The sequence below is a fragment of the Nothobranchius furzeri genome, chromosome 10, assembly GCF_043380555.1.
Source record: "Nothobranchius furzeri strain GRZ-AD chromosome 10, NfurGRZ-RIMD1, whole genome shotgun sequence".
NCBI lineage: Eukaryota > Metazoa > Chordata > Actinopteri > Cyprinodontiformes > Nothobranchiidae > Nothobranchius > Nothobranchius furzeri.
Genome location: NC_091750.1, coordinates 45,866,129 through 45,891,440, shown reverse-complemented (window position 1 = coordinate 45,891,440; position 25,312 = coordinate 45,866,129). Strand labels below are relative to the sequence as shown.

The 25,312-nt window shown below is 43.7% G+C and overlaps 1 protein-coding gene across 2 annotated transcripts; it reads right to left on the bottom strand.

Moving 5' to 3' along the window:
• Nucleotides 1-124: 124 nt before the first annotated feature.
• phldb2a (pleckstrin homology-like domain, family B, member 2a) lies at nucleotides 125-24,460 on the bottom strand. 2 transcript variants are annotated; one of them, XM_054730530.2, is made up of 17 exons: nucleotides 24,312-24,460; nucleotides 21,528-21,634; nucleotides 20,178-21,124; nucleotides 19,772-20,104; nucleotides 14,054-14,188; nucleotides 13,465-13,599; nucleotides 11,775-11,921; nucleotides 8,686-8,796; nucleotides 8,521-8,610; nucleotides 8,308-8,445; nucleotides 7,842-7,935; nucleotides 7,486-7,675; nucleotides 2,334-2,424; nucleotides 2,122-2,268; nucleotides 1,816-2,035; nucleotides 1,605-1,690; nucleotides 125-1,427 (listed from the first exon to the last, which is right to left on the bottom strand). In XM_054730530.2, exons 2-17 carry the CDS (start codon nucleotides 21,580-21,582, stop codon nucleotides 1,287-1,289), a joined length of 3,060 nt encoding a protein of 1,019 aa, XP_054586505.1. In that variant the 5' UTR covers nucleotides 21,583-21,634; nucleotides 24,312-24,460; the 3' UTR covers nucleotides 125-1,286. The 2 variants fall into 2 exon arrangements, with proteins under 2 accessions (XP_054586505.1, XP_054586504.1); XM_054730529.2 differs by having other exon boundaries at nucleotides 21,528-21,630; nucleotides 24,312-24,452.
• Nucleotides 24,461-25,312: the final 852 nt, after the last annotated feature.

The following is a 25,312-nucleotide window of genomic DNA, read 5'->3' as shown; positions in this document are numbered from 1 at the left end:
AAAAACCTTAAAAATCTGTCTGTAACACAGCCGAACCCCAGTGATAACCATTTATTTAAAATACAAGAAAATCCGTATGTTTGAAATTATTTAAAAAAAAAAACCCAAAGAATTTCTAAAAATGTGAAATCTGAATTATTTATTCAAGTTTAGTATAAAAAACTAAATTGTAACGTCAACTAAAAATCACAACATACAGAAAACATGGCATGTATTAAAAATATATATATGAAAGCAGTCATTCACTTTGGTTTAATTATTTTTTCCTAAAGTCTGTTTAACAGCATGAAGATGAGAAACGCGCCGTGAATCATCTGTAACACCGTCGGCTCAGCAGCGAGATCTGTACTCTGCAGGGGTTAACCAGGCAACACCTCCTCACTGGCTGTTAAAGTCATGTTTCACTGCCAAACGTGCTGTAAAAAGTCTATTAATATACTCAAAAAACACATTAAATGTCAAATACATTCAAAAGACAATTGAAAAAAGTAGGAAATCTGAGCTTGAACACAGATGTGCTTTAAACTGCACATATTTGAAATAAAAAAAATAAGTATTATGTCTATAAATGAGTATGTGCAGTTAGAGCATTACATCATTGTAGTGCAACCATTCTGCACGGAGGCCCTCTGCTGGTGAAAAAGTGAAATGGTTTAGTGGACGCAGACCATGCAGCATCACTGCTGCACAACATGGCCTCCAAACGTCAGGCCTGCAGCTTCCACTGCATATGACACACATCCTCTGGGATCCTGCTCGTTTCCTTTACGTTTGAACTAAACATTTGCCAACATTTACAATAAATGTGATCAAAAATCTAACACACAATTTCTTCCTTTTTATTCTTGTTGATAATCTTTTGAATGGATATTTGTGGAACTTCAAGAAAAGATCAGCTTATGATGGTGATCTGAAAGCAGCAATTTAGATGAGTCAAATGAACACAATGAATTCACAAAAGTGCATTATTTCACTACAAATACAGACAGTACTGATGCAGCCTGACATTCAAAGGAGATACATGGTTTTAATATAGAAACATGAAAAAAAAGGTTGAGAAAATTGGGAGGGATGTAGAACTTCGTTCTGAACTTCCACTAAAAAACGTACTTTTTAAAGTACATTTTGTGTTTTTGTACAACTATAAAGTTTGCACAAGTTGGATCAAAGTGTAAAATGTCCTTCACTTGGTATTTATCCGTCTCAGCACTGCATGTGTTTGCTATTACTGCACACGAGTGGAGGTTCTACTCAATGTTAACCAAATAAACATCAAACCCGATCTGTTACACCATGAAGTGCATGTGTCCTTCAGCGCCTGTTACAACAACATCCATCCAGATACGCATGGCCTCAGGAGAGGGCGCCACCATGTAGTACACCCGATCGTGAGTCTTCACACTGAAGGTCAGAGATGGGTTGGGGCTCTGTGTGGGAGGTGAAGTCATTTTGGAAACGTGAAAAAACAGAGTCAGAGTAATGTCGAGGGGGGAGAAGAAAGTGTAGGAGGAAAAAAAGAAGAGGACAAACAGATGTGAATGAAAGCCTGGGTGGACATCGCCACATGTGACTGTGAATGAAACACACACAAACAAACAACTTACTTTGTGTGCATTCTTTAAGTGGTCGTAGTACACTTCCTCTATGGCTTGGAAATAAATGACGCCTTTCATCTTGGTCTCGTGTTTGTCTGCAGCACAGAATATAAACAGAACTGTGATCAAAGCTGCTTCTCCGTGTCCCGCATTTTCTGAGCCAGCTTCAAAGTGTCAGCGCTGCTGCATCAACAGAGACCCGACGAAGGAAGGTACAGACCTGCGTAGTATGTCAGCGTCCTGCGATTATGGTCAAACACAAACCAGCGTTTCTTCCACGTCTTGATCTTCCCTCCCATTTTGACCAGGAATCCTCGACAGGTTTTGTCGGTGATGGCCAGATGGAAGCAGGCATCTGGGTTATGTCCAGCTGCCTCGATGTGGCCGTGAAGATCAAAGTCGTCTTTTCTAACAGGGAGGTAGCGGCTCAACAGACGGGACTGTGGAAGAATCAAAGGAAAGGGATCAAAGTTTTACTCTGATTTATGAGAAACTCCACATTCTTCCTGACTGATTATCTCAGTACCTGTGTTCTCTGCTTCTCTCTGAGCTTCACTTCTCTTTCCACAAGTTTCTGCCTCCGGTTTGTCTCCTCCTGAAGTCGTTTCTCTAACTCCTCTCGCCTTCTTCGCTCCTCCTCCAGAGCCTGCCGGCGCATCTCCATTTCCCGCTCCTGAACATGCCATATATGTTAAACACTAACATCCACTGTGACAGACAAAATGCACTTTTGTTTACCCGATGTTCGAGGAGTCTCTGCTTCTCTGCCTGGGCCTCTCGAAGTAAACGCTCCATCTCCTCAATCTTGGCCATGTTGGAAGTGCTGGCACTGATGACAAAAAATACACACAGAGCAGGGTCTTCAGGAGTTTCTTGAAAATTAAAAAGGAAGCTGCAGTTCTGGTAGTGCTTGGAAGGTCATTCCACATTTGTGGAACGATGCATGAGAAGAGTCTGGATTGTCCTGAGCGTGGTGTAGGCACTGCTAGCTGACGATCCTGTGATGACCGGAGCGGCCGGGCCGAGACGTAAGCCTTTGCAAGAGGATTCCGGTAGATGGGAGCCGTACCGTCTCGGACTTTGTATGCTAGTGTTAGCAATTTGAATTTGTTGCGTGCTGCTAGCGATAGCCAGTGGAGTTCAATGAACAGAGGGGTGACGTGTGCTCTTTTTGGCTGATTGAAGACCAGATGCACAGCTGCATTCTGGACCATTTGGAGAGGTCTCACAGTACAGGCTGGAAGACCAGTTAGAAGGGCATTGCAGTAATCGAGGCGGGAGATGACAGTAGATTGCACCAGGAGCTGGGTGGCATGTTGTGTTAGGTATGGTCTGATCTTTTGTATGTTATACAGCGCAAAGCAGCATAAACGAGCAACAGAGGCAACATGATCTTTAAAGGTCAGGTGTTCATCAATCACAACACCCAGATTTCGAACTGCCTTTGAAGGAGCCAGAGATAGGAAGTCATTTTGAATTGAGATATTGTGCTGTATGGATGGTTTTGCTGGGATGACAAGTAGTTCAGTTTTAAAGAGGTTGAGTTGGAGATGATGGGATTTCATCCATTTTGATATGTCAGAGAGACAGTTTGATATTCGTGCAGACACAGTGTGGTCGTCCGGTGGAAATGACAGATAGAGCTGGGTGTCATCTGCATAGCAGTGGTAGGAGAAGCTATGTGATCTAATGATTTCACCCAGTGAGGTGGAGTATATGGCAAAGAGAAGAGGTCCTAGTACTGGGCCCTGGGGGACTCCTGTGGCAAGATGGTGCACAGTAGAGGATTGTCCAAGCCAAGATACACTGTATGATCGTCCTGTGAGGTATGATTCAAACCAGGCATGTGCTTTCTCTGTGATGCCCATGCTAGGGAGTGTGGACAAAAGGAAGCCATGGTTGACAGTGTCAAATGCAGCCGATAAGTCAAGCAGGATAAGCAATGAGGATTTGGCAGTCGCTCTAGCTTCTTTTAAGGATTCCGTCACTGCTAACAGAGCAGTTTCAGTGGAGTGGCCCTTTTTGAACCCAGATTGGTAAGGGTCAAGCAGACAGTTTTGAGAGGGGTATTCTGTGATCTGCTTGAAAGCCACCCTTTCAATGATTTTGGACAGAAAAGGGAGGAGAGAGATAGGTCTGTAGTTCTCCACATGATTTGGAGGAAGAGATGGGGGTTTTTTTTAGCAGCGGTTTAACCTGAGCATGCTTGAGAGAGCGTTGATCACATGTGTGACTGCTGTGGCTACTGTAGGAGCAATAGCTTGGAGCAGCTTAGTCGGAATGGGGTCCAGTGGGCATGTAGTAGGGCGGCTGCACGTGAGAAGCTTGGACACACAGTTCTCAATGACAGGGGAAAAAGAGGAAAATGAAGCAGTAGGGCTTGAGATGGTTGGGCTAGAAGGGGTTGGTGGTAGCGAATGTTCAGGAGTGGCCAGTTGAGTAAACTGTTTGCTTATAGCTGCCACTTTGTCAGTGAAGAATGAGGCAAAGGTGTCAGCTGATAGATTGTTGGTTGGAGGTGGAGAAGGAGGGTTGAGCAGAGTTTTGAATTTTGAAAATAGTTTCTGAGAGTCAGTAGAGCTGAGAATTTTGTCAGTGTAGAAAGCTTTCTTTGCATCAGTGATGCTGGCAGAGAATGAGGACAGTAATTCATGAAATTTCAATTGATCACAGGGATCTTTTGTTTTGCGCCATTTCCGTTCCGCAGCTCTAAGATTGGTGCGTAGAGACCGGAGGGTATCATTTAGCCAAGGGTGCGACTGAGAGGATCTAGTAGGTCTAGTGGCTAAAGGGCACAAGTTGTTAAGACAAGAGCAGAGTGTGGAGCAGAGTGACTCGGTGGCATCATTCTCTTCATAAGCAGCGAATGTGCTGGGAGATGGAAGAGTGGAGGCAACAAGAGAGGAGAAGTGGTTGGGTGCCAGATTGCGGAGGTTGCGGCGGAATGAGACCATTGGGGAGAAAGCAGTGGACCTCCCTTGTAGAGTCGAGCTGAAATGGATGAAGTAATGATCCAAAAGATGCAGCGGTGTGACAGAGATTTTGTCTATGACACAGTATCTGGTGAAAATGAGGTCAAGTGCTTTTCCAGCTTTGTGAGTTGGGAGGACTTTGTACTATTTTTCGATCAAATGATGACATTAGTGACAGGAAGCCTGATGAGCTGGGATTGTCCAGGTGAATATTCATGTCTCCAAGGACCATTGTGGGACAGTCGTGCTCAGGAATGGAGGAGAGCAGGGTGTCGAGTTCATCAAGAAAGTCGCCCAATTGACCTGGTTGGTGATATATGGCAACCAAAAAGAATTTTTTCAGTACAGTTACCTGGATGGCATGGTATTCAAGGGAGTTGTATTTAGTGATGGGTAGCAACTGACTGTATATCCATTTGTTGGACATTAACATGCCCGTTCCACCACCTTGCCCAGATGCTCGAGAAGTGTGGCAGAACGTCTGGTTAATTGAGAGAGCAGATGGGGTAGCATTGTCACATGGATTGATCCAGGTCTCAGTGAGAGCCAGTGCATCAAGTGACAGGTGGTTTGCATATGCGGTAATGAAGTCTGCTTTGTTTACAGCTGATTGGCAGTTCCACAGTCCCATAGAGTGGTGGATGTCTTCGGGGGGAGTTGGTTTTAGCGAGCGGAGGTTTTGAAGGTTGCGAAAGCGGTTTGCTGTGTGTGACCTTCCTCTGAAGCCAGTGATCACAGGTATAGGATAATGGCACATTTTGCAAGGTGTCGATGAAGCAGCGTCTGGGTCAAGTTTGTTTGCTCTGTGTACCTGCTCTGTGGACACGCGCAGGTAGACACGTATGTCTTTACCCCAGAGGGGCTTAGACACAAGGGCTGACGCTTCCGCTGACGCTTCAGTTATGCCACCAAACGTATGCTGTGCTACTAGTTGGAAACAGGTGTTCATGCAACCAGCTGATTGCAATGATTGAGACCTAGATCACATGATGAGTGTATTCAGGGAGGGGAGAAACAGCTCGTTCACAGCCCCTGATTGCACTTAGTGTTTTCACTTGGCACAAAGGGATTACTCACAGATGAGTTTCCTTCTCTTTCCCAATGGAAGATAGTGCAAAGCAAAAGTTTAAGAAGACAAAAACAGGCACTAACAGACATTCAAGGCCCTTTGGTGCAGATTCAAGTCTACTTACCAACTGGCCAGAGTTATGTTGGTTCTTTCCTCCTGAAGGAAAGATTTGAAGTTCGTTTAACTTAAAGCCATTTTCCTTCAGTGTTTCTTTGTGTCTGGTTAGATGACATCACTTTGGTGATGCGCATTTGTTAGTCCTGGACTTATTTTCACACAAAATCTAAAATAATGTTTGCTCCCATTCGAAAATAAGTGCGTTCTTGGTATCAAAATGCTTCTTTAAAATTCACATTCCCATTGACTTGTATTAATTTTTTCGTTCTTATGGGGACCCATGGTCCAGAAGTAGATGGGCGTGACATAGGCTCCCCATACATTTTGTGGTTTTGTATACTGTTCATTTGTTCAATAAAGTTCTAAAAAGAAAAACAAAGTGTCCCTTCTGAAGTGGTGAGTCAAGAATAAGTGTGTGACAAAGACAGGCTGCTTGCAGAAGGGTTGTAGACAAACAATGAAGAAAAGTACAGGAGAAGCTGTGGATCTACCTAACATTCACTTATAGTCTGGATTACCAGTATTTCCTGGAACCTGAGTGGTGATCGTGCTAGTTTTTTTTCACTCTCTCAACAAGACTGTTGCTAGCTGAAGCTAACAGCTAGATGGTGCTAACAGAGGCCCGGCGTACTGTTAGCCTGGCCTGCCAGACTCATCCTCTTGTTTAATTCTGCACAGAGAAAGAGTCTGGTAACTCACAGGCAGAGAGGCACTTGAGGGGTGGGGCTAGGCAGCTCAAAAATAACCAATCAGAAAAAAGACGGAAATGGTGACTGTACCGCGCAACGCTGTAGTTTTTTAGCTGTAGTAAAAAATGGCGTCTGACAACGGCGCAAACATAATTTATTTTTTCAGAAGAAATGCTTTTAGTGCTTCTACTTGTTGTGGTTTTAAAGACATTCAAGTCATTTAGAACAGGGGAAAGAGCTGCAGCGAACTCCGCCACTGTCTTAATTAATTATGAGAAACTGAGCGTCACTGTGTGTGATGCCCGCAACACTGTAGTTTTTTAGCTGTAGTCAAAAATGGCGTCTGGCGACAGCGCAAACTTCTTTCTTTTGAAGAAAGGCTTTTAGCACTTCTACTTGTTGTTTTAAAGATGTGCCCAAGTCATTTAGAACAGAGGAAAGAGCCACAGCGAACTCCACTTCAGTCGCCATGTTCGACAAACTCGGCGTTATGGTGTGGGACGCACGCTACTCCGCGCTGATTGGCTCGGTTAGAATTCTCAGGGGGTGGAGTTATTTGAATAGGACAGTTCCCAGACCCTTTCTCTGTGCAGAATTAAACAGAGGAGGAAATGGCAGGCCAGGCTAGCATACTGTGGCTCTGTGCTAGCGTTGCTGCGACCAGCATTTAAATAATGCTGCCGCTGAAGTGGGATGGAACGTGTAGATGTAGAAGGAGTGGGTACCATGTGGCGTGAGTAGGAAAGCTTGCTCAGAAAAGGAGTTTTTCTCTCAACTTTTTCAACTTTCTAATTAATGTAAAGTTCGGTCACACACGGCTTTGACTGTTTGGCATGCTACTTTTGACCACCCAATCTGTCTTTATTCAACAACAAGGAAAATGCTGGTTTAGATTCTAGGTCTCATTTAAATTCTGCAGACATTTTCTGGTGCTCATGTGTAAAAATGTTCACAACAACTACAGTTCAGAGTTAAGGTTAGGGTTAGCAAGATGAGCTCCAAATAGGTATTTTTAAACTTTGTTTTAGACCTTTCCGTCTCACCTAGATATGTTGTCTGGGGAGCAGGCAGAGAAGCTGGTCTCCAGGCTGTCAGAACTGTCCACGCTCACTGTGTCCGAGGCCTGGCTGTGGTCAGGGAAAGAGAACGAGTCCAGAAACACGTTGGGTTCAGAAACCATCCTGCTGCAGTAGTCACTCTGTCTGTCTTCGCTCATGTGGGCCTGGCTATTACCTGCAAACAGGAGACAACATCACTGTGTACAATCCTCCTGCAGGTCTTTAACCACATCTATGTTCCTGGTACCGGATTTGGATCACACAACTCAAGTTTCAGAGCTACATGAACAAATAAAGCACCGACTACTCAAACTGGAAGAAGGTTCGGTGTTCTGACTCACTCTTGGGCAGCCGGCGAGTGACTTTCTGAGAGAAGCTGAATCCCTGGGGGATGATACTGCCACAGCTGGAGCTTTGGGACAGAGGCAGGTGAGCCTTAAAATAAGAAGACAATAAAACAAACTGGATTCAGAACCAGACTTTATGAACTCAAACGCAGAGACTCTCACTTGTTCAACTATTTTTATGAGCTCAGTGGGTGTTGCAGTAGAGAGGTTTTGGGTTTGGGTGGATCGTTCTCGAGGGAGAGGAATTTTCTGAGCGATAAAATCCCCGCCTCCGCAGGCCAGAACCAGAACCGGTGTCACACTGAATCTGGCCGTGTGTAACTGCTTCAGTTCATATTGAGGACATTTAAAAAATTGAGCAGTAATAACAAAATTAAAAATGTAGATCTTTAACGATGATCTGAGTTCAACCCCCCTGAGCAGGACTTTTATTGCTCAGAGGTAAAAAACATCACCAGACCTTTGGAGGAAATGTGCGTCCCAAAGATCTGTCGTAGGAGCCGAGGAGCTGCTGGCTCTTCTTCTGAGGCGAGTTTTCATGTGGGTAGAAAGAGTTTTCTTTGCTGCTTCTTCTCCGTTCCTTCAGCAAGTTCAAGTGCTGCCATAATCAGAACAAATATGAGAATAAGCCAACACACTCCATTCGAAAGCTGAATAAAACGGATGTTTCTACCGCTTTAATGGTGATGGGGTTGTTGGTGAATTTCTGCCCCTCAGACAACTCAGCATACTTTCCTTCCAGAGACATCAGCTTCTCCTTTTCCTTCAGACATCAAACTCTCTTTAAGTTGATGAAACCAGAATATTTCAGATAGGATCATGCACATGGCCATCACACCTTCTGTAGCATGATGAGCAACGTGTTCTTCTCTCTCTGGAAGTTCTCTCTTTCTTGCTGAGCCTGCAGAGTGATCTGGGAGGACTGTTTCTTCAGAGTCATGATTCTTTCCTTTGAGGAACAACCAACACAACATCAGGACTTAACAGCAGGACAAAAACAATGCTGTGAAGTTAGCAGGGAGGAGGAGCAAAAGGCGGTTAACTGGTTAGGCTCCAGTGTTGCATGCTTACCACTGGCGGTTAGTTCATGGCATGCTTTGTACAGCATTGAGTTCAATATTTTGCTGCTTTTTTCATGCAAATCCTGCAGTAAGATTAATGAGAACAAAAACAATGTGGTAGTTAGAAAACACAAGAATATAATGATAAATCTGCTTTTTCGGGGCCTACAGTGTTTTTGTGCTTTCATTTGCTAATAAGACAACTTTGATTTTATAATATGTTGCTATTTATTGTTATTAAAATAAAACTAGTGGATTAAACTGAAAATTGACTAAAAATTGTTTTTTTTATTTCTTACTTAATTAAAACTGTATGTTAACTAGTGACAGCCTAAATGTCAACTAGTTAACTAGTAAGGCCCAAATTCTCTCTAGTTAACTTGTTTAACTGTTTCATGTCATACTAGTTAACTAGTATTGCTCAGCATGTTCACTAGTTAACTAGTGGACAATTCAATGTCCGCTAGTTAAAACACGTTTATGTTTTACTAGTCAACGACTAAGGTACAAAAATTGGTACTAGCTGACTACTGAATGTCAAAATCCCACTTGTTAACTTTGCCCAATTTGGCCAGCCACTTGAGCATTCATTCTGATATCTTGTTAGCAGGTCAAGTAGTTAACTAGTGAGGGTCAAAATGTGCACACTAGTTAACTATTGACAGAAAAAATACCCACTAGTTAACTAGTAAACACATTATGAGCCTCACTAGTTAACTAGTTGACACAAAATGGCTCACTAGTTTACTAGTAAAGGCCAAAATGCATACCAGTTGGCTAGTTGAAGGTATTTGTGTCTCATTAGTTAACTAGTGACAGTCAATGTGCACACTAGTTAACTAGTGGGAGACAGAAATGCTCACTAGTTAACTAATTAACACATTTTGGCCTCACTAGTTAACTAGATGACACAAAATGGCTCACTAGTTAACTAGTAAAGTCCAAAATGCATACCAGTCAGCTAGTTGAAGGTTTTTCTCTTACTAGTTAGTGATGGCCAAAATGTGCACACTAGTTAACTAGTGACAGCAGAAATGCGTCAAGATTGACGCAATTTGTTTTCATTTAGTTGGTTAAAAAAAAGTCGAGCTCGGGTCGGGCCAGAGAATCCTGATAACCTTTTCGGACTGGGTCGGGCTGGGGCTCCACCTCCTCGGGCCGGGCGGACACGGGCTCAAATTTTAGGCCTGTGCAGGGCTCTAGTTTGGGGTGGGATTTTGTGAAATTCTGGCTGTGATTGGTTGTCATATTTTATTTGGACATAGGGAGCCAATAGAAAGCCTCAATTTTAGAAATTCTATGCCTCCTAATTAGAATTCTGTGCAACTAGCTAGCTAGTATGAATGTAGGCTTGAACTAGTTTACTAGTATACATATATGTCCTCACTAGTTAACTAGTTTGGACAAAGGATGCATCAACTAGGTAACTAGTGACCCTGCTGCCATCAACTAGCTAGATAGTGAACCATTTAGGGTTCGCTAGTTAACTAGTGGCATTGACCTACTCCAACTAGTTATTTAGTTAGGAGTTATGCCTTCACTTCTGAACGTGTGGACACTTTTGGCTGTCACTAGTTAACTAGTGAGACACAAAAACCTTCAACTAGCTGACTGGTATGCATTTTGGCCTTTTTTTAGTTTACTAGTAAGCCATTTTCGTGTCATCTAGTTAACTAGTGAAGCCAAAATATGTTCACTAGTTAACTAGTGCACATTTCTGTCTCCCACTAGTTAACTAGTGTGCACATTTTGACCCTCACTAGTAAACTAGTGAGAAACAATTACCTCCAGCTAGCTGACTGGTATGCATTTTGGCCTTTACTAGTTAACTAGTGAGCCATTTTGAGTCAACTAGCTAACTAGTGAAGCCAAAATGTGTTCACTAGTTAACTAGTGCACATTCCTGTCTCCCACTAGTTAACTAGTGTGCACATTTTGACCCTCACTAGTTAACTAGTTAGACACAAATACCTTCAGCTAGCTGAGTGGTATGCATTTTGGCCTTTTCTAGTTAACTAGTAAGACGTTTTTGTGTCAACTACTTGACTATTGAAGCCTAAATGTGTTCACTAGTTAACTAGTGCACATTTCTGCTGTCACTAGTTAACTAGTGTGCACATTTTGACCCTCACTAGTTAACTAGTTGACACAAACATGGCTCACTAGTTAACTAGTGAAGCCAAAATGTGTTAACTAGTGCACACTCCTGTCTCCCACTAGTTAACTAGTATGCACATTTTGACCCTCACTAGTTAACTAGTTAGACACAAATACCTTCAGCTAACTGAGTGGTATGCATTTTGGCCTTTACTAGTTAACTAGTAAGACGTTTTTGTGTCAACTACTTGACAAGTGAAGCCTAAATGGGTTCACTAGTTAACTAGTGCGCATTTCTGCTGTCACTAGTTAACTAGTGTGCACATTTTGACCCTCACTAGTTAACTAGTTGACACAAACATGCCTCACTAGTTAACTAGTTGACACAAACATGCCTCACTAGTTAACTAGTGGACAGAAATGGCTTACATGTTCATGACAACTCTGCCTGACATCCGGATATCAGAATAAATGCTCATTCGGCTTGCCACAGATGCATGAGTTTAGTCAGCCATTTTCCACAGTTCCACTGTGCCGAGCAGACTGTTTGCAACCCGCGCTGGTGCCCTCTAAGCCCAGTGTCGTGCCCCTCAAAAAAATTATTTGATTATTTTTTAATTAAAATGCAGCTTTTAAAGCAAATACTGTACCTTCATCCTGCACACCTCTAAACGTAATATTTTAAATTAATATAGCTTTTAATTAAATTGTTCCATATTCAACCTTTGTCTCTGTCTGTATGCAAACTACCACCCCCCCTTGGCTGTACCTTCCTTGTGATGATGAGACGCTGACACTCTGAGATTTCTCTCAGCAGCTCTTGGCTCTGACTTTCTGTTTCCTCCTGTTGCTTGATTTCTCTTTCCAGCTTCTGAAACTCCAGATCTTCAGAACTTTTTGACTGTTCCTCCGTTTCCTGACACACACACATACACACACACACGCACACACACATACACATATGCAATAGCATGTGCACACACACGCACACATGCACAAGCACGTGTAGACACACACATGCACACACACACACACGCAGATATGCACAAGCACGTGTAGACACACGCATGCACACGCACATGCACATACACACACATATGCAATAGCATGTGTACACACACACACGCACACATGCACAAGCATGTGTAAACACACATGCACACGCACATGCATGCACACACACACACGCACATATGCAATAGCATGTGCACACACACACGCACAAGCACGTTTATACACACGCATGCACACGCACAGGCATGCACACACACACACAAACACATGCAAAAGCATGTGCACACATGCACGTACACACACACATGTGCAATAGCATGTGTACACACACACGCACGCACATATGCACCAGCACGTGTATACACATGCATGCACACGCACATGCACACACACACACACACACACACACACACACACACACACACACACACACACACACACACACACACACACACACACACACACACACACACACACACACACAAACAGTTTCATGTTAAATGAAACGCTTACATTTAGTTGATCTAAATTTTACTTTGCAGAATTAACTGAGAGTTTTGTTTAATGTTCTTCAGGAGAATGGCAGATTTAGTGCAGCAGAAGCTCTGAGATGGAGTTAAATATAAACCAGGAGGTCCAGAATTAGAGCAAGAAAAGCACTAAAATAAACACCATGGGAACAAATAGAAGAAGAGACAATAAATGTGAAAAGTTTTCCAAGTTCTGGTTTGTAAGAAACAAGGCTGCCTAATGCCCACTGGAGTTTGTTTTATCTGCAAAGTCTTTTTGTTCATTTATTAGGAGGGATTTATGTGTTTGTTTTGTTGGCGTTTGGACAGTCCGTGGGATATTTTAGTGGGTTTATGAAGCTGTTTTGATTTTCATGTCCCCCAAATTACTGGGCCAAGCAGCAGGAGGCACAAAATCGCAAAAAAACCATTTTAAACAGAAATCACACTGAATTGGTACGTCCACCTTTACAAGAGGTGGTGGGCTTCTATAGGCGTCAGGTAACTAAATATACATAAAAACAGACTTCCAAAGTTGTTTCTCGTTTCTTGCCATTCCTCACTCATAAATCAAATCTAGAATATGAGAAGGTTCCAGACTCCTCTTGTATCTCTGGCATGATTTTTAGGAGAAAGCCGTTGCGTGAAAATTAAAATATGTTCCAGGGAACATTTGAATACGGTTTGGGGATTACTTTAAGAATTCCTTTTGTAGTTTGTCTCCAACAGCCAAGCGGCGAAGCGTAAAGATGTATAAAACATTTGTATGAATCACTGTGAACGTTTGCAGATGACAGCAGCACATTGTGGCACATCCTGTGCTCGGACCAGCTGTTAGCGCATCAGGATGTAAACAAAAGGATTGCAGAGGGTTAAAATGTCCTTTTGTTGGTAAAAAGATTGATTCAAGCTTGATCACATGTTCCACAGATTTACCTGAGACTCTGGATGACTTGTTTTCTCAACATTGTGCATTTTCCCCTTGAGTTCCTCCAGTAACTCGTTTTCCTTCTGCAGCTGGGTCACCTCAGACTCCTGTTCTCCGTCCAGCAGGGCACACTCCACCTCCATCTGCAGGAAGCAGCAGCACAACACTGAAACCCTGCATTTGGATCCACATATGTGTTGTTTAAATGAAGGTAACAGCTAAGTCAGATCACATGAGTTCGGGACATTTTACACCGTGAAATTTAATTGAAACTGCTGTAAACGTTGTTTTCTGTCTTATTTCCTTCCAAAGGCGTTCTGTCCTGTTGGATTCTGGACTTTGGCCGAGGCTCTGCAACAGTAAACCACAGTTGTTGTGTTGTGACCTCAAACTGGAATTTCAAATGTGAGGATTCTTTATTTACTGGTGCCATCTGACTCTTCTCGTTCGTTTTAAAGGGGGCTTTGTGGCTCGTTAAAGGAAGAGCTAACCATAAGAATGCGTGGCAACAGCACACACACAGGCAGAAGAGACATCCACAGGGTCAAAGTGTCTGCAGACATCAGCTGTGTCTACGTTCTGCACCGTGATGCCCACCTCACGAAGAGACTCCTCCATCTGGTTGTCCAGGTCTTTGATCTTTTGCTCCAGCTCCTCGATGTTGTTCAGAACCTGAATTCTTTCTTCCTCAATGTGAGTCACTTCTTGCTTCAGCTGCACGCTCTCCAGGGCCTGAAATGACACCCGAAATGCAAATAAAAGGTCTGGATCTGGAGGCTGTGCAGGTCGACACTCAAAAATATTTATTACAATAAAAAAGTTTAGACAAGACAAAAAGCGTTTTCTTGGTGTTTTAGTGCGAATCAGTTCCTCGTCAATAATATCCATTTTTATTAAGTTAGACAACAGCAGCTGCAGTTTTAACTCTGGATCGCCGTCAACAAGTATGGGATTCTTTTCCCCTTCATGTAATGGAAATCTATCAATGCTCTGTAATGCCAGTCACGCCAAAACACTCCCACAGATCGCACCATCTGGCAACATCTCATGCACATCCCTTCTCCCTCATCTGTGGATGACACCACTTCTAAACTCATGTTTACCCAAAGCTCCAAGAGGATTGTTCTGGTTGGAGTCTGCAGGATTTCTCAGATGTTAAAACCTTTTCGTCCTTCACACAGTCATTTGAGGAGATGTGGGATTATTTGGAGTTATTCAAGTTCATTTTCAATTACTTTAAACTGAAAGTGAATAAAAGCTGATTGTTTTAAATATAAAGTGGTTCCCTGCTCTAGCTGTATTCTGTTTTGTACGTTTCCATCCTTTTCACATCAGCACAAAGTTCAAACCATCTGGAAAAGCGAATGTCTTTGTAATGCATATACACTTGCGTTCCTCCGGCTGTGCACTCACATGCACACACATGCATGCACACTAATTCACAGTGGGATAAAGCCATTTCCTGTCCCCCTCCTCCTTCAGGAGTATGAATGGCTCAGCTCTGAAACAAAACTCTTCATTAGAACCAGACACATCAGTTTGTTGCTTATTCAGGGGGGAAACGAAGAGCTGGAGTGGAAAATGATGCCTCTCTGGGAGCAAAAGGGGTATTTAAGCTGGTTCATTTATTTTTCCAACGTGAGCGGTGAGGCTTGCCAGTGTAATAAATCCAAAAAAGGTGTTGAAATTAAAATGAGGTCAAATAATAGAATCAGCAAAGCTGTTTCCTAGGAAACACTGAAAAGGTCTCAAAAAGGCTTACATTAAAACAGTTTTACAGACAACACCAACACATTAAACGCTGTTATATCCGACTCTGCGTTTTATTCAAGTAAACAGAGTTTTGGCTTCAATGTTTTCTGTCTCTGAAAATGGGAATCGGAAACATAGTTTACCTTGGAATGGGGAGAAATGACTGCTATTATAGGAGGTAAACAAACACGACTAAACTGCATTCCACAAAAGGAGGTCATCCCAGTGGTCCTCCTGTGAGTTGGACTTGTTAAAGGGTGCGGTGAGCCCACTTGGTTCCCTTTTGGATTTTGTAAAGCTTTATGTGAAAAACCTGGGTTTTTTATGGATGGTTCGTTTAAATTGGACAGACAGATAAGTGCAGTGGTCCAGTCCGGTTTTTATCACTTGAGGCAGCTTGCAAAGGTTAAGTGCTATTTGCCGGTCACTGTCTTTGAACATGTTATTCATCTCTTTTGGGCCATTCTCATCTGTACCGGGTCGGCCCGGGCCGGGTAGCGTAGGTTGTTTACATATCTGGGTGGCCTGGTATTTTTCCGGGCCAACCAAGGCTCATTCCCAGCCCTCTTCTCGAGGGGGTCTGCTTCAGGCCGACCAGGGCCAACACACCTACTGCTGACAGCAAATTCACACCTTCCATTAGAGCAAGCCTCTGATTGGTGGGTAGAATCAGCCCACATGGGCTTAAGACAGGATGTGTGGAATCAACCGGGCCAGGCTGGGGCCGACTGGGGCTACCCGGCCCAGGCCGACCCTGTACAGATGGGAATGGCCCATTTGTCTCCTGTCGACTAGATTACTGCAATTCCCTGTATTATGGATTAGGGCATTCCTCCTTAAACCGCTTGCAACTGGTTCAAAATGCGGCAGCCCGCCTTTTAACAGGTACAAGGAAGCATGACCATATCTCTCCAGTGCTTGCTTCCCTTCACTGGCTCCCAGTGCATTACAGGATTCAGTTTAAATTGTTGCTTTTTGTTCATAAATCACTTAATGGTCTGGCCCCTCCTTATATAGATGATTTATTGTCAACCTACACTTCTGCCAGGAATTAGCGGTCGGGCTCACAGTTTTTATTGTCAGTTCCAAAGACTCGCCTAAACGCGAGAGGAGATATGTCACAGTGTGCCGGTGAGTGAGACGGTGGTGAGGATCCAAGTGCAGGGGAAGAAACAGGCCGGGAGGCAGACAGAAACATTTAAAACACTGATTTAATGGAGGACACGCAGGACAATGAAACAATGAGCCAACCAGACAAAATGGACTAACAGGGTTTAAATACAGGAGGAGCTGGGACCTTGGGTGATTGGGAGACGAGAGGCAGGTGGGACCAATTACCATGGACACAGGACTGAACACAATGGGGAGACAGGACAGGGTGTGACAAGATAGGGCAATTTCTGTGGCCGGCCCTACACTCTGGAACAGCCTTCTTCTGCAGATCAGGACCTCTCAAAATCTGGATGTATTTAAGTCCTTGCTTAAAACTCATTTCTTCAACCTGGCTTTTATGTAGGATGATTTAATTTTTGTCCTTGTCATTCTTTCTCATTTTTATTGATTTTATAATTGTGTGATGTAATGTTGTTTTTATCCTAACTTGCTAATTTGAATGATTTTTTGGTTTTTAGTTTCCTTTCTTGCTATATTATCTTGTGTGTTGTACAGCACTTTGGGTTGCAAAAGCAATAATAAGTGTGCTTTAGAAATAAACGTGACCTTGACCTTCGCTTTTCTGAACTAAACTAGCATTCTGTAACAGGAAATGACAAAGTGCAGAGAAAAGTCTTGGTTACCTCACTGTGGGCAAAACCTTCACTTATGATGTCCGAAGTGTCTGAAGTACCATCATCACGATTAGCTAGTGCATATCTCCGTCTCTTACTTACCGCTGTAGAACATGTAGCCGTGGTGTTGAAACGTTTAATGTATCAGAGTCAGAGTGTTTACATTTGAATAATGAAACCATTTCTGATAGAGACGACTCTTCCGGTAACAAGTGTGTACATTGCAGTAAATAGAAGGTACGACATTTTATAAATGGATGGATGGATTGATGGATGGATGGATGGATGGATGGATGGATGTGTAGTGTGATTAATTGTCCATTTGTGACCTAAAAGGCCCTGCTCTGTTTTGCTCTGCTCAAAGCAAAACTACAAGTTTTTGACACAAACCTAATCTGCATGAGATATTTCTCAAGGTCTCATGCTCTGCTTCTAAGCTGTTTCTTATTTTCCAGCTCAAGAGAAGAAGACGAACACTTCCTTTTTAATAAATCAGAACTCTTTCTCTATTTTTAATAAGCTAATCAAACAAAGTGTTAGTCCAAAAATAAAATGTGAACCAATCTGTGAAGTGACAATGTTTATGATCAGTAGTTATAATAAGTAATATAACTTTAAATATTTCCACTAGAGACTGATCACATGTAGTGCTAAGATCACGTGACACATTTCCTTTTTCTGATCCAATCAGAGCCTTCCAGATCTGATGCATGGCGTGGTTTTATTGGTGCTTTGTAAATCTGTCCTTTTTTGATTCGACTGTAAATCAAAACCTCCAAATTATAAAACTATGCCCACATCATCTTAACTTCAGTTCAAGCATTCTAGAGAAGTTGTCGGAGTGGCCAATCCATAACTTTCCTCTTCAGCCGAAAGAACCTAACGACAAGCTGGAATAAATCTGTTGCATGTTCCCCCTGCTGCAACGGTTCCTTTCAGAATAAAAGCTGAACCATCACGACCCCCTTTTTGGGTCTCGCTAGATGCCAATAAACCTGTTGTGACCTGGAAGTATCTCAAGACTGGTCTGGCCGACAACCGCTGCATTTCCTACCGGCTTTGGTTCCAGAGAAGGTCAAGCTGGACCTCGACATTCCTGATCTAACGGGGACTTCCACTAAGGGTACGTAGGCCGGCAGAATGGCATCTCAATGTGTGTTATAAATCTCCAAACCAAAGCTTGGCGCGAAACATCCTCTTCAGTCCCATCAGAACTAATCGTTTCTCCGGATTTGCTGGTTCTGAACAACATTCCACACTACACCGTCCATCTTGCCTCATTCACCCCTAGATCCATTCATCACACAGAGTGTTTAGTGTTTAAAGTTAGTCTAGTTTGTTTAGTAATAAATCTTTAAACTTTTAAAACTTGACTCTCTTTCTTTTGTCTCTGAGTTAATACAAAGTGGTTACATAATCCCTGCAATAAAAAGTTCCAATTTTCTGGTTTAAATTATCCAAAGATCCATAAGATTGATTTCATATTTCTTATTATGGAATCTCATATTTTATGGTTCATTAAATAATATGTAAATTTAATCGTTACAGATGGATGGATGGATGAATTGATGAATACATGGGTGGATGGATGAATACATGGGTTGATGGATGGATGGGTGGATGGATGAATGGTTGAATGCATGGATGGATGGATGAGCGGATGGATGGATGAATGCATGGGTGGATGGATGGATGAATAGATGAAAGCATGGGCGGATGGATGGATGGATGAATGGATGAAAGCATGGGTGGATGGATGGATGAATGGATGAATGGATGAATGGGTGGATGGATGGATGAATGGATGAATGAATGAATGCATGGATGGATGGATGGATGGATGGATGGATGGATGGATGGATGAATGGATGGATGAATGAATGCATGGATGGATGGATGGATGGATGAATGGGTGAATGGATGGATGGATGGATGGATGGATGAATAGATGAAAGCATGGGCGGATGGATGGATGGATGAATGGATGAAAGCATGGGTGGATGGATGGATGGATGAATGGATGAATGGATGAATGAATGCATGGGTGGATGGATGGATGAATGGATGAATGAATGAATGCATGGATGGATGGATGGATGAATGGATGGATGAATGAAAGATGGATGGATGGATGGATGGATGGATGGATGAATGGGTGAATGGATGGATGGGTGGATGGATGAATGGTTGAATGCATGGATGGATGGATGAGCGGATGGATGGATGAATGCATGGGTGGATGGATGGATGAATAGATGAAAGCATGGGCGGATGGATGGATGGATGAATGGATGAAAACATGGGTGGATGGATGGATGGATGAATGGTTGAATGCATGGATGGATGGATGAGCGGATGGATGGATGAATGCATGGGTGGATGGATGGATGAATAGATGAAAGCATGGGCGGATGGATGGATGGATGGATGGATGAATGGATGAAAGCATGGGTGGATGGATGGATGGATGGATGAATGGATGAATGAATGCATGGGTGGATGGATGGATGAATGAATGAATGAATGCATGGATGGATGGATGAATGGATGGATGAATGAATGCATGGATGGATGGATGATGGATGGATGAATGGGTGAATGGATGGATGGATGGATGGATGGATGGATGGATGGATGGATGGATGGATGGATGGATGGATGGATGAATGGATGGATGAATGAATGCATGGATGGATGGATGGATGAATGGGTGAATGAATGGATGGATGGATGGATGGATGGATGGATGGATGGGTTATGGTCAGAAGAAGCATACCTTGGCTCTGTGGTGTGTGGAGGGGGAGGGGGCGCTGCTGTTCAGGCTGATAGCTGGTGAGAGGGACCTGGCCTGCCTGTAGCTGCTCTGCTGATGTTGGGTGATCTGCTGCTCCTCAGAAAACTGTAAATCTCTGACTTTGGCCACAAAACTGCAGTCTGGAGCGGTGCTGCTGGGGGAGTCGGAGAACACAGATTCATCGTCCGACACCTGCAGCTTTTCCAGCTCCTTATTGATCTTCTGCAGATCAGTAACAGCTGAGCCCGCTGGCTCTCTCACCACCTGTCCAAACTCAGTGCACAGGTTCAGGATGGACTCTAGACGCTGGCATTCCTGCACAAAGGAGATTCACCATGTTTTTTATAAAATTATGAAACCATATGAGAATGAACAGAGAGCTGCTCACCAGTCGCTGAACTTTCTGCTCCCTGAGTCTCTCATCTCTTTGATGCTGGTGGTAGTCTCTCAGCTCCTCTTTGCCATTCAGAGAACTGATGCTACCCACTCTCTGTCCTGGACTCAATCCACCCTTCCCAAAGGACATTCTTCTCTCCCCTAAGCCCAGGTCTAGGCCCGTCCCATCTATCTCCACACCCAGAGAGCTCAGAGAAGCTAAACTGGACCTCCTTGATGTGCTGGGCATACTGGCTGGTACTGTGACATCTGGAGGCTGCTCCAGGGAGGAAAGACTGCGTCTCTGACCCACCGACACCGCTCCTCTGTGAGAACCCACTGAGTGACGGGATGGCAGCGAGAGAGCCGGGGGCTCTGCTGCGTTGTGAAGTCGAGGCAAAGAGCGGCTGTGCATCCCCAGATTGTTGAGGGAGCCGGTGGAATATTTCCTCTGTCTGGAGTCTCCTCCAGCTCTGCCCTGAGAGTAGAGCCTACGGCCCATTCGAGGGCTGGATGGCATACTTGCTGCTCCGCTCTTGACCCTTGGAGAACGAGGCCCTGTTTCTCCGTAGGAGGAGAGCAGGGAGCTCCCATCTGCTGCATTAGAGAGCAGCAAACTGTCCTGTGACTGGTGGCGAGAATAGGAGTGACGAAGCAAACCATTAGAGCCAATCTGGCGTTCTCCCTGACGCGGTGATGGAGGCACACTACTGCTGCTGATGTAAGAAAAGTTTCTGGAGACAGACGGAGGCTTCTCTGTGCTGCTGAGGACCGACAGCGGCCTGGTGGACTGGCCCAGGTACTTGCGGCTGCACTCCGCTGCCCTCAGGCTGGCTTCCAGTGCACTCTTCCTGCGCTGCAGCGTCTCCATCAGCTCTTGAAGTTCCGCTTTAGAGCGAGAGCCCCTCAGCAGTGTCCCCCCCACTGACCTACCGCTGCTGTGCTCAATCTTCACACAGTCTGCAGAAAACAGAAAGTTGACAGAGCATGAAGTTCTGTTCCTCTTTTGACTTAATCAAAGGCCTCTAACCCACATAAAGGGAAACCGGCCTAAATGATATGCAACCACTTTTACGCTGAGTAAGAGGGGAAAACCAGTGGGGAATGTACGCTCACACAAGTCTGAGGCCAACACAAACAGAGGCTCAGTCATCGGTTAAGTCTCTTCTAAAAATGGAAGAATGCTGGTGAACCAAGACAAGGCAGAATACACCATCGTCTCAGCTGACAGAAAAATCCTGAGGATGACTGATTAACTAGCTGAGTGGTGAAAGTGTCAAAACGAGTGTGGCAAGACCCCAGATTTATAACACATGTAATTACACATATCCCTTAATGTCCAAATATAACTCGTGAGTCTTACCCGAGCCGAAGCCCAGAGCGGAGACAGAGCTCCTCTGAGGAAGCATGCTGTTCATTAGTGACCTCCTCTTCTTCAGGGGAGCAGAGCGAAGGGTGGAGGATTCCTGCCTGACAAAGGAGACAAGATCAATAAGAAACGCTCAGCCTGCCGACCAGCGACACACTGACATAGATTCATGTTGTATCTGTGTTTGAGCTCCGATAGGGAGAGCGGGCATTTCCTGGTGAGCTCAGATCAAAGTTGAATAAAAAGTGTCACTCTAACCAACAGCTGTTGCTACATCAGAGCTAACTGATTAAAAATTAAAACATTTAAAAGCTCCTTCATCATGCTGTCTACAGCCTCGCCCACCCCTAAAGTGTTGCTGCTTCAGAAAACTAAACAGGGAAGTCTCAAGTAAGTCAAATCACAAAACTACAAAGTACACGATTACATCATGGACTGAGGCATCGCATCAGAAACGATCAAACGAACAGGAAACAAGCCCGGCGGACATTCGCCCAACACAAGGGGGCCCACCAGCTCTCTCTGGCAGTTCCTTCTTCAGGCTAACCTGGTAAAAAGATAAACGTTGGTCTCGCAAATAGGAGCAAACGCTGACAAAGACCCAAAACACATGGATGACTGCAATATAACCTAAAGCCCACCCCATTCAAGATGGTGGTCAAGGCTAATAGAAAACATTCAAATGGATATAATTGTTTGTTTTTACAGATATTTACCGATGTGGTCTCAGTCACACACAACACCAAGCACTAGGGGGTCTGCTTTGTTGTGGAAGTCTATGCTTAATCGTTTCTCTGCATAGATATAAGCACCATAGCAGATATAAAAGGTGAAGAACAAATATTGTATAGCTCCATTAATAAAAGTCAAATGTTTATTTCTCAGTCAGGAAGTCCCAGTGGATATTCCAGATGTTCCCATTCCCAGAGACAAAGTGTTTAAACAGATCCTGAGCTTTAGGGTCTGGCTACAGTTCCCAGTGAAGTCTGAAAGGCAGCACGTTGCACATTAATGATGTTTTAACTCTACACAGCCAAAGGCTCTAAGGCAAGGGTGTCAAACTCATTTTAGCTCAGGGGCCACATTGAGGGAAATCTAGTCCCAAGTGGGCCGGACCGGTAAATTAAAAAAAACTTCAGATAGTTTTCTTTGTTTTAATACAATCAATATAAAACAAGGCTGGAGCCTGAGGACAGTGTATCCAAAATAGTACAAGTACAACACCTGAAGTGTACTTGAAAATTTGAAAAAAAAAAAAAAAAATTAAAAAAACATTCCTTAGTGATTCAAAGAGCTTACAGATCACATGGCAAGATCAGTTTCATGCAGCACTTAAAGTATATTTGACTCATTTTACTTTACATTGTTTAGCTTTCACCAGCACATCAATATCAGGAGTCACATTCTGAGTGACAGCCAACTTCAGGATGTGATTCAAGTTCTTGTGTGAGCCTTGAGCGCAGCTTTGTTTTATTTATACTCATTACAGAGAAAACTTGCTCACAACGATAAGTTTATTTTCACTCTACATTGTAAAGTATGAAAATAAAGTTTACACAACCATCCCGCGGGCCGGATTTAACCCGCTTGTGGGCCGGATCCGGCCCGCGGGCCGCATATTTGACACCCTTGCTCTAAGTGAAGAACTGTGTGGTTCTTGGACCAAAAATGAATAAATCAACCCACAAATCCCTGGTCTAGTTCAGGATGGTGTTGAAAGTCAGACATAACTTTTTTCTGAATCCCCAGAGAAAGGCTGATCTGAGAGGCTCTGGTCCTGCTGTCTGGAGAGAGAGAGAGAGAGAGAGAGAGAGAGAGAGAGAGAGAGAGAGAGAGAGAGAGAGAGAGAGAGAGAGAGAGAGAGAGAGAGAGAGAGAGAGAGAGAGAGAGAGAGAGAGAGAGAGAGAGAGAGAGAGAGAGCCAACAGGAAGCAGGGTATCCACTTACACACTCATGCATCCAGTCAGCATGAGTTCATTCTCCAGACCTCCAAGAAAGAAGGAGGGGAGAGAGGAGAAGGACCCCCCCCCCACCCCACCCCCCCACCCCACCCCCACCCCCGAGCATCAAGTAAAAGGCTGGAGGTGTTGCTGCATCAGCTACGCTGCAGCTCTGCAGGCTCATCAGAAACACACTAGGAGATGTAAACAGTTTGTGGAATGATGGCTGATAAGACATCTTTCATCTGAGGAAAAGTATTCCCAGATTGTGTAAGAAAGCCCCAACCCTAACGGCCTCGCTTGCTTCGCTCGTTCAGACAAGCGTTAGTTAATTTTCCGTGGAAAGAAAAGGACAACTTGTGGAAAACTTTACGAGCATGAAAAAGCAATTATTTAAAAATCTGAACGTACAAAAGTCAAACCACAAAAACTGGTGCAGGAAAACAGTCTGACAGTCAACCCAACAGACATTTTATTATTTCATGTTTTTAGGAAAACATTTTGACATCTAAACAGAGCAAAGCCTGAACAAACACAGGATGTAATCAGATTACAAAAATCATTCATGATTTGTTTGTTTTTGAGCACTAACATCTGTATTTCATATGTTACATGAATGAGCTGGTTTTCTTAACGTTGTAAAGTTTTGGTGCATTAAAGAAACATTTGAATTGTTTTAAATCTGAGTTCAGATGTCATCGATTAAAGTTGAACAGAAAACTTTTCCAGCTTAGTGCAGATGTGTTTGTGTCATCTCATGCTGATTATGTAATTCTGCAAGCCTGCATCAAATATGCTCCTGAGTAAACAACTTGTAGATAAAAGAAGAGAGACTGACCTCAGTTACATGTCTAAAGATTCTCTGATGAGCGCGAGTTGGAGTTGGAGCTGAACTCCTCCGTCTGTCTGAAACAGCAGAGGAAAGTCTTCCCATGACAAAGGAGCAGACAGGAGACCCTCTCCCCTCCCACCTTCAAACCTCTGAGACGTTCCCTCTCCAGGAGAGAGAGAGAGAGAGAGAGAGAGAGAGAGAGAGAGAGAGAGAGAGAGAGAGAGAGAGAGAGAGAGAGAGAGAGAGAGAGAGAGGGGCATTTGCGTGAGGCTCTGCTGCTGCCCCGCTCTGGTTGGGCAGAGAACTGCTCATAAAGTGGAACAAAAGCCTCTATTATCATAATAAGTTTAGATCTGAAAGTAAAATCAATATTTAATCTCCTACTGAGACTCTTGGTTCCTGTAAGCAGCTGGCTCTGACCTTTGACCTCACTGTGGTCGATATGTGAATGTTAGATCATGTTTCAGCACAGAAACTCACACTAACTCCCTACATCATCCCTTCTCCCGTTTGATCCATTCAGTTACCCCAAAATCTGACTTTATTTGGGTTTTTACCTCCACACAGGGAGCCTCCTACAGCTGTGTGTTTCTGAGAAGACAGTAAGAGTGTGTTCTTTAAATTGAAATAAAACATCTTGAAATTGTTGTTTGAGCAGTGTGGAGACGGGGTGGGCGGGTGGGGGGGGGGGGGGGGGTGTCTGCGTTTGCGTTTGACACAGGGCCAGCATCAAACCCCCGACAACTAAAAACCCCTAAAGCCAGCGTCGATCTCTCTCAGTTGCTGACTTTAACATAACAACCAAACAGAATTAATGAAAAGTAACTTGTAGGAACATTTCCCCCTAAATCCAGTCAAAATGAAACCATTTTGCAAAAGAAGAAAAAAAAAAAGAACTGTGCAGTTACTTCATAGGGAGGGGGCTGTGGACGAGATGATTATTTACAGATTTGGAGCTGGGGTCTATGTCATGAAAGCACACACACACACACACACACACACACACA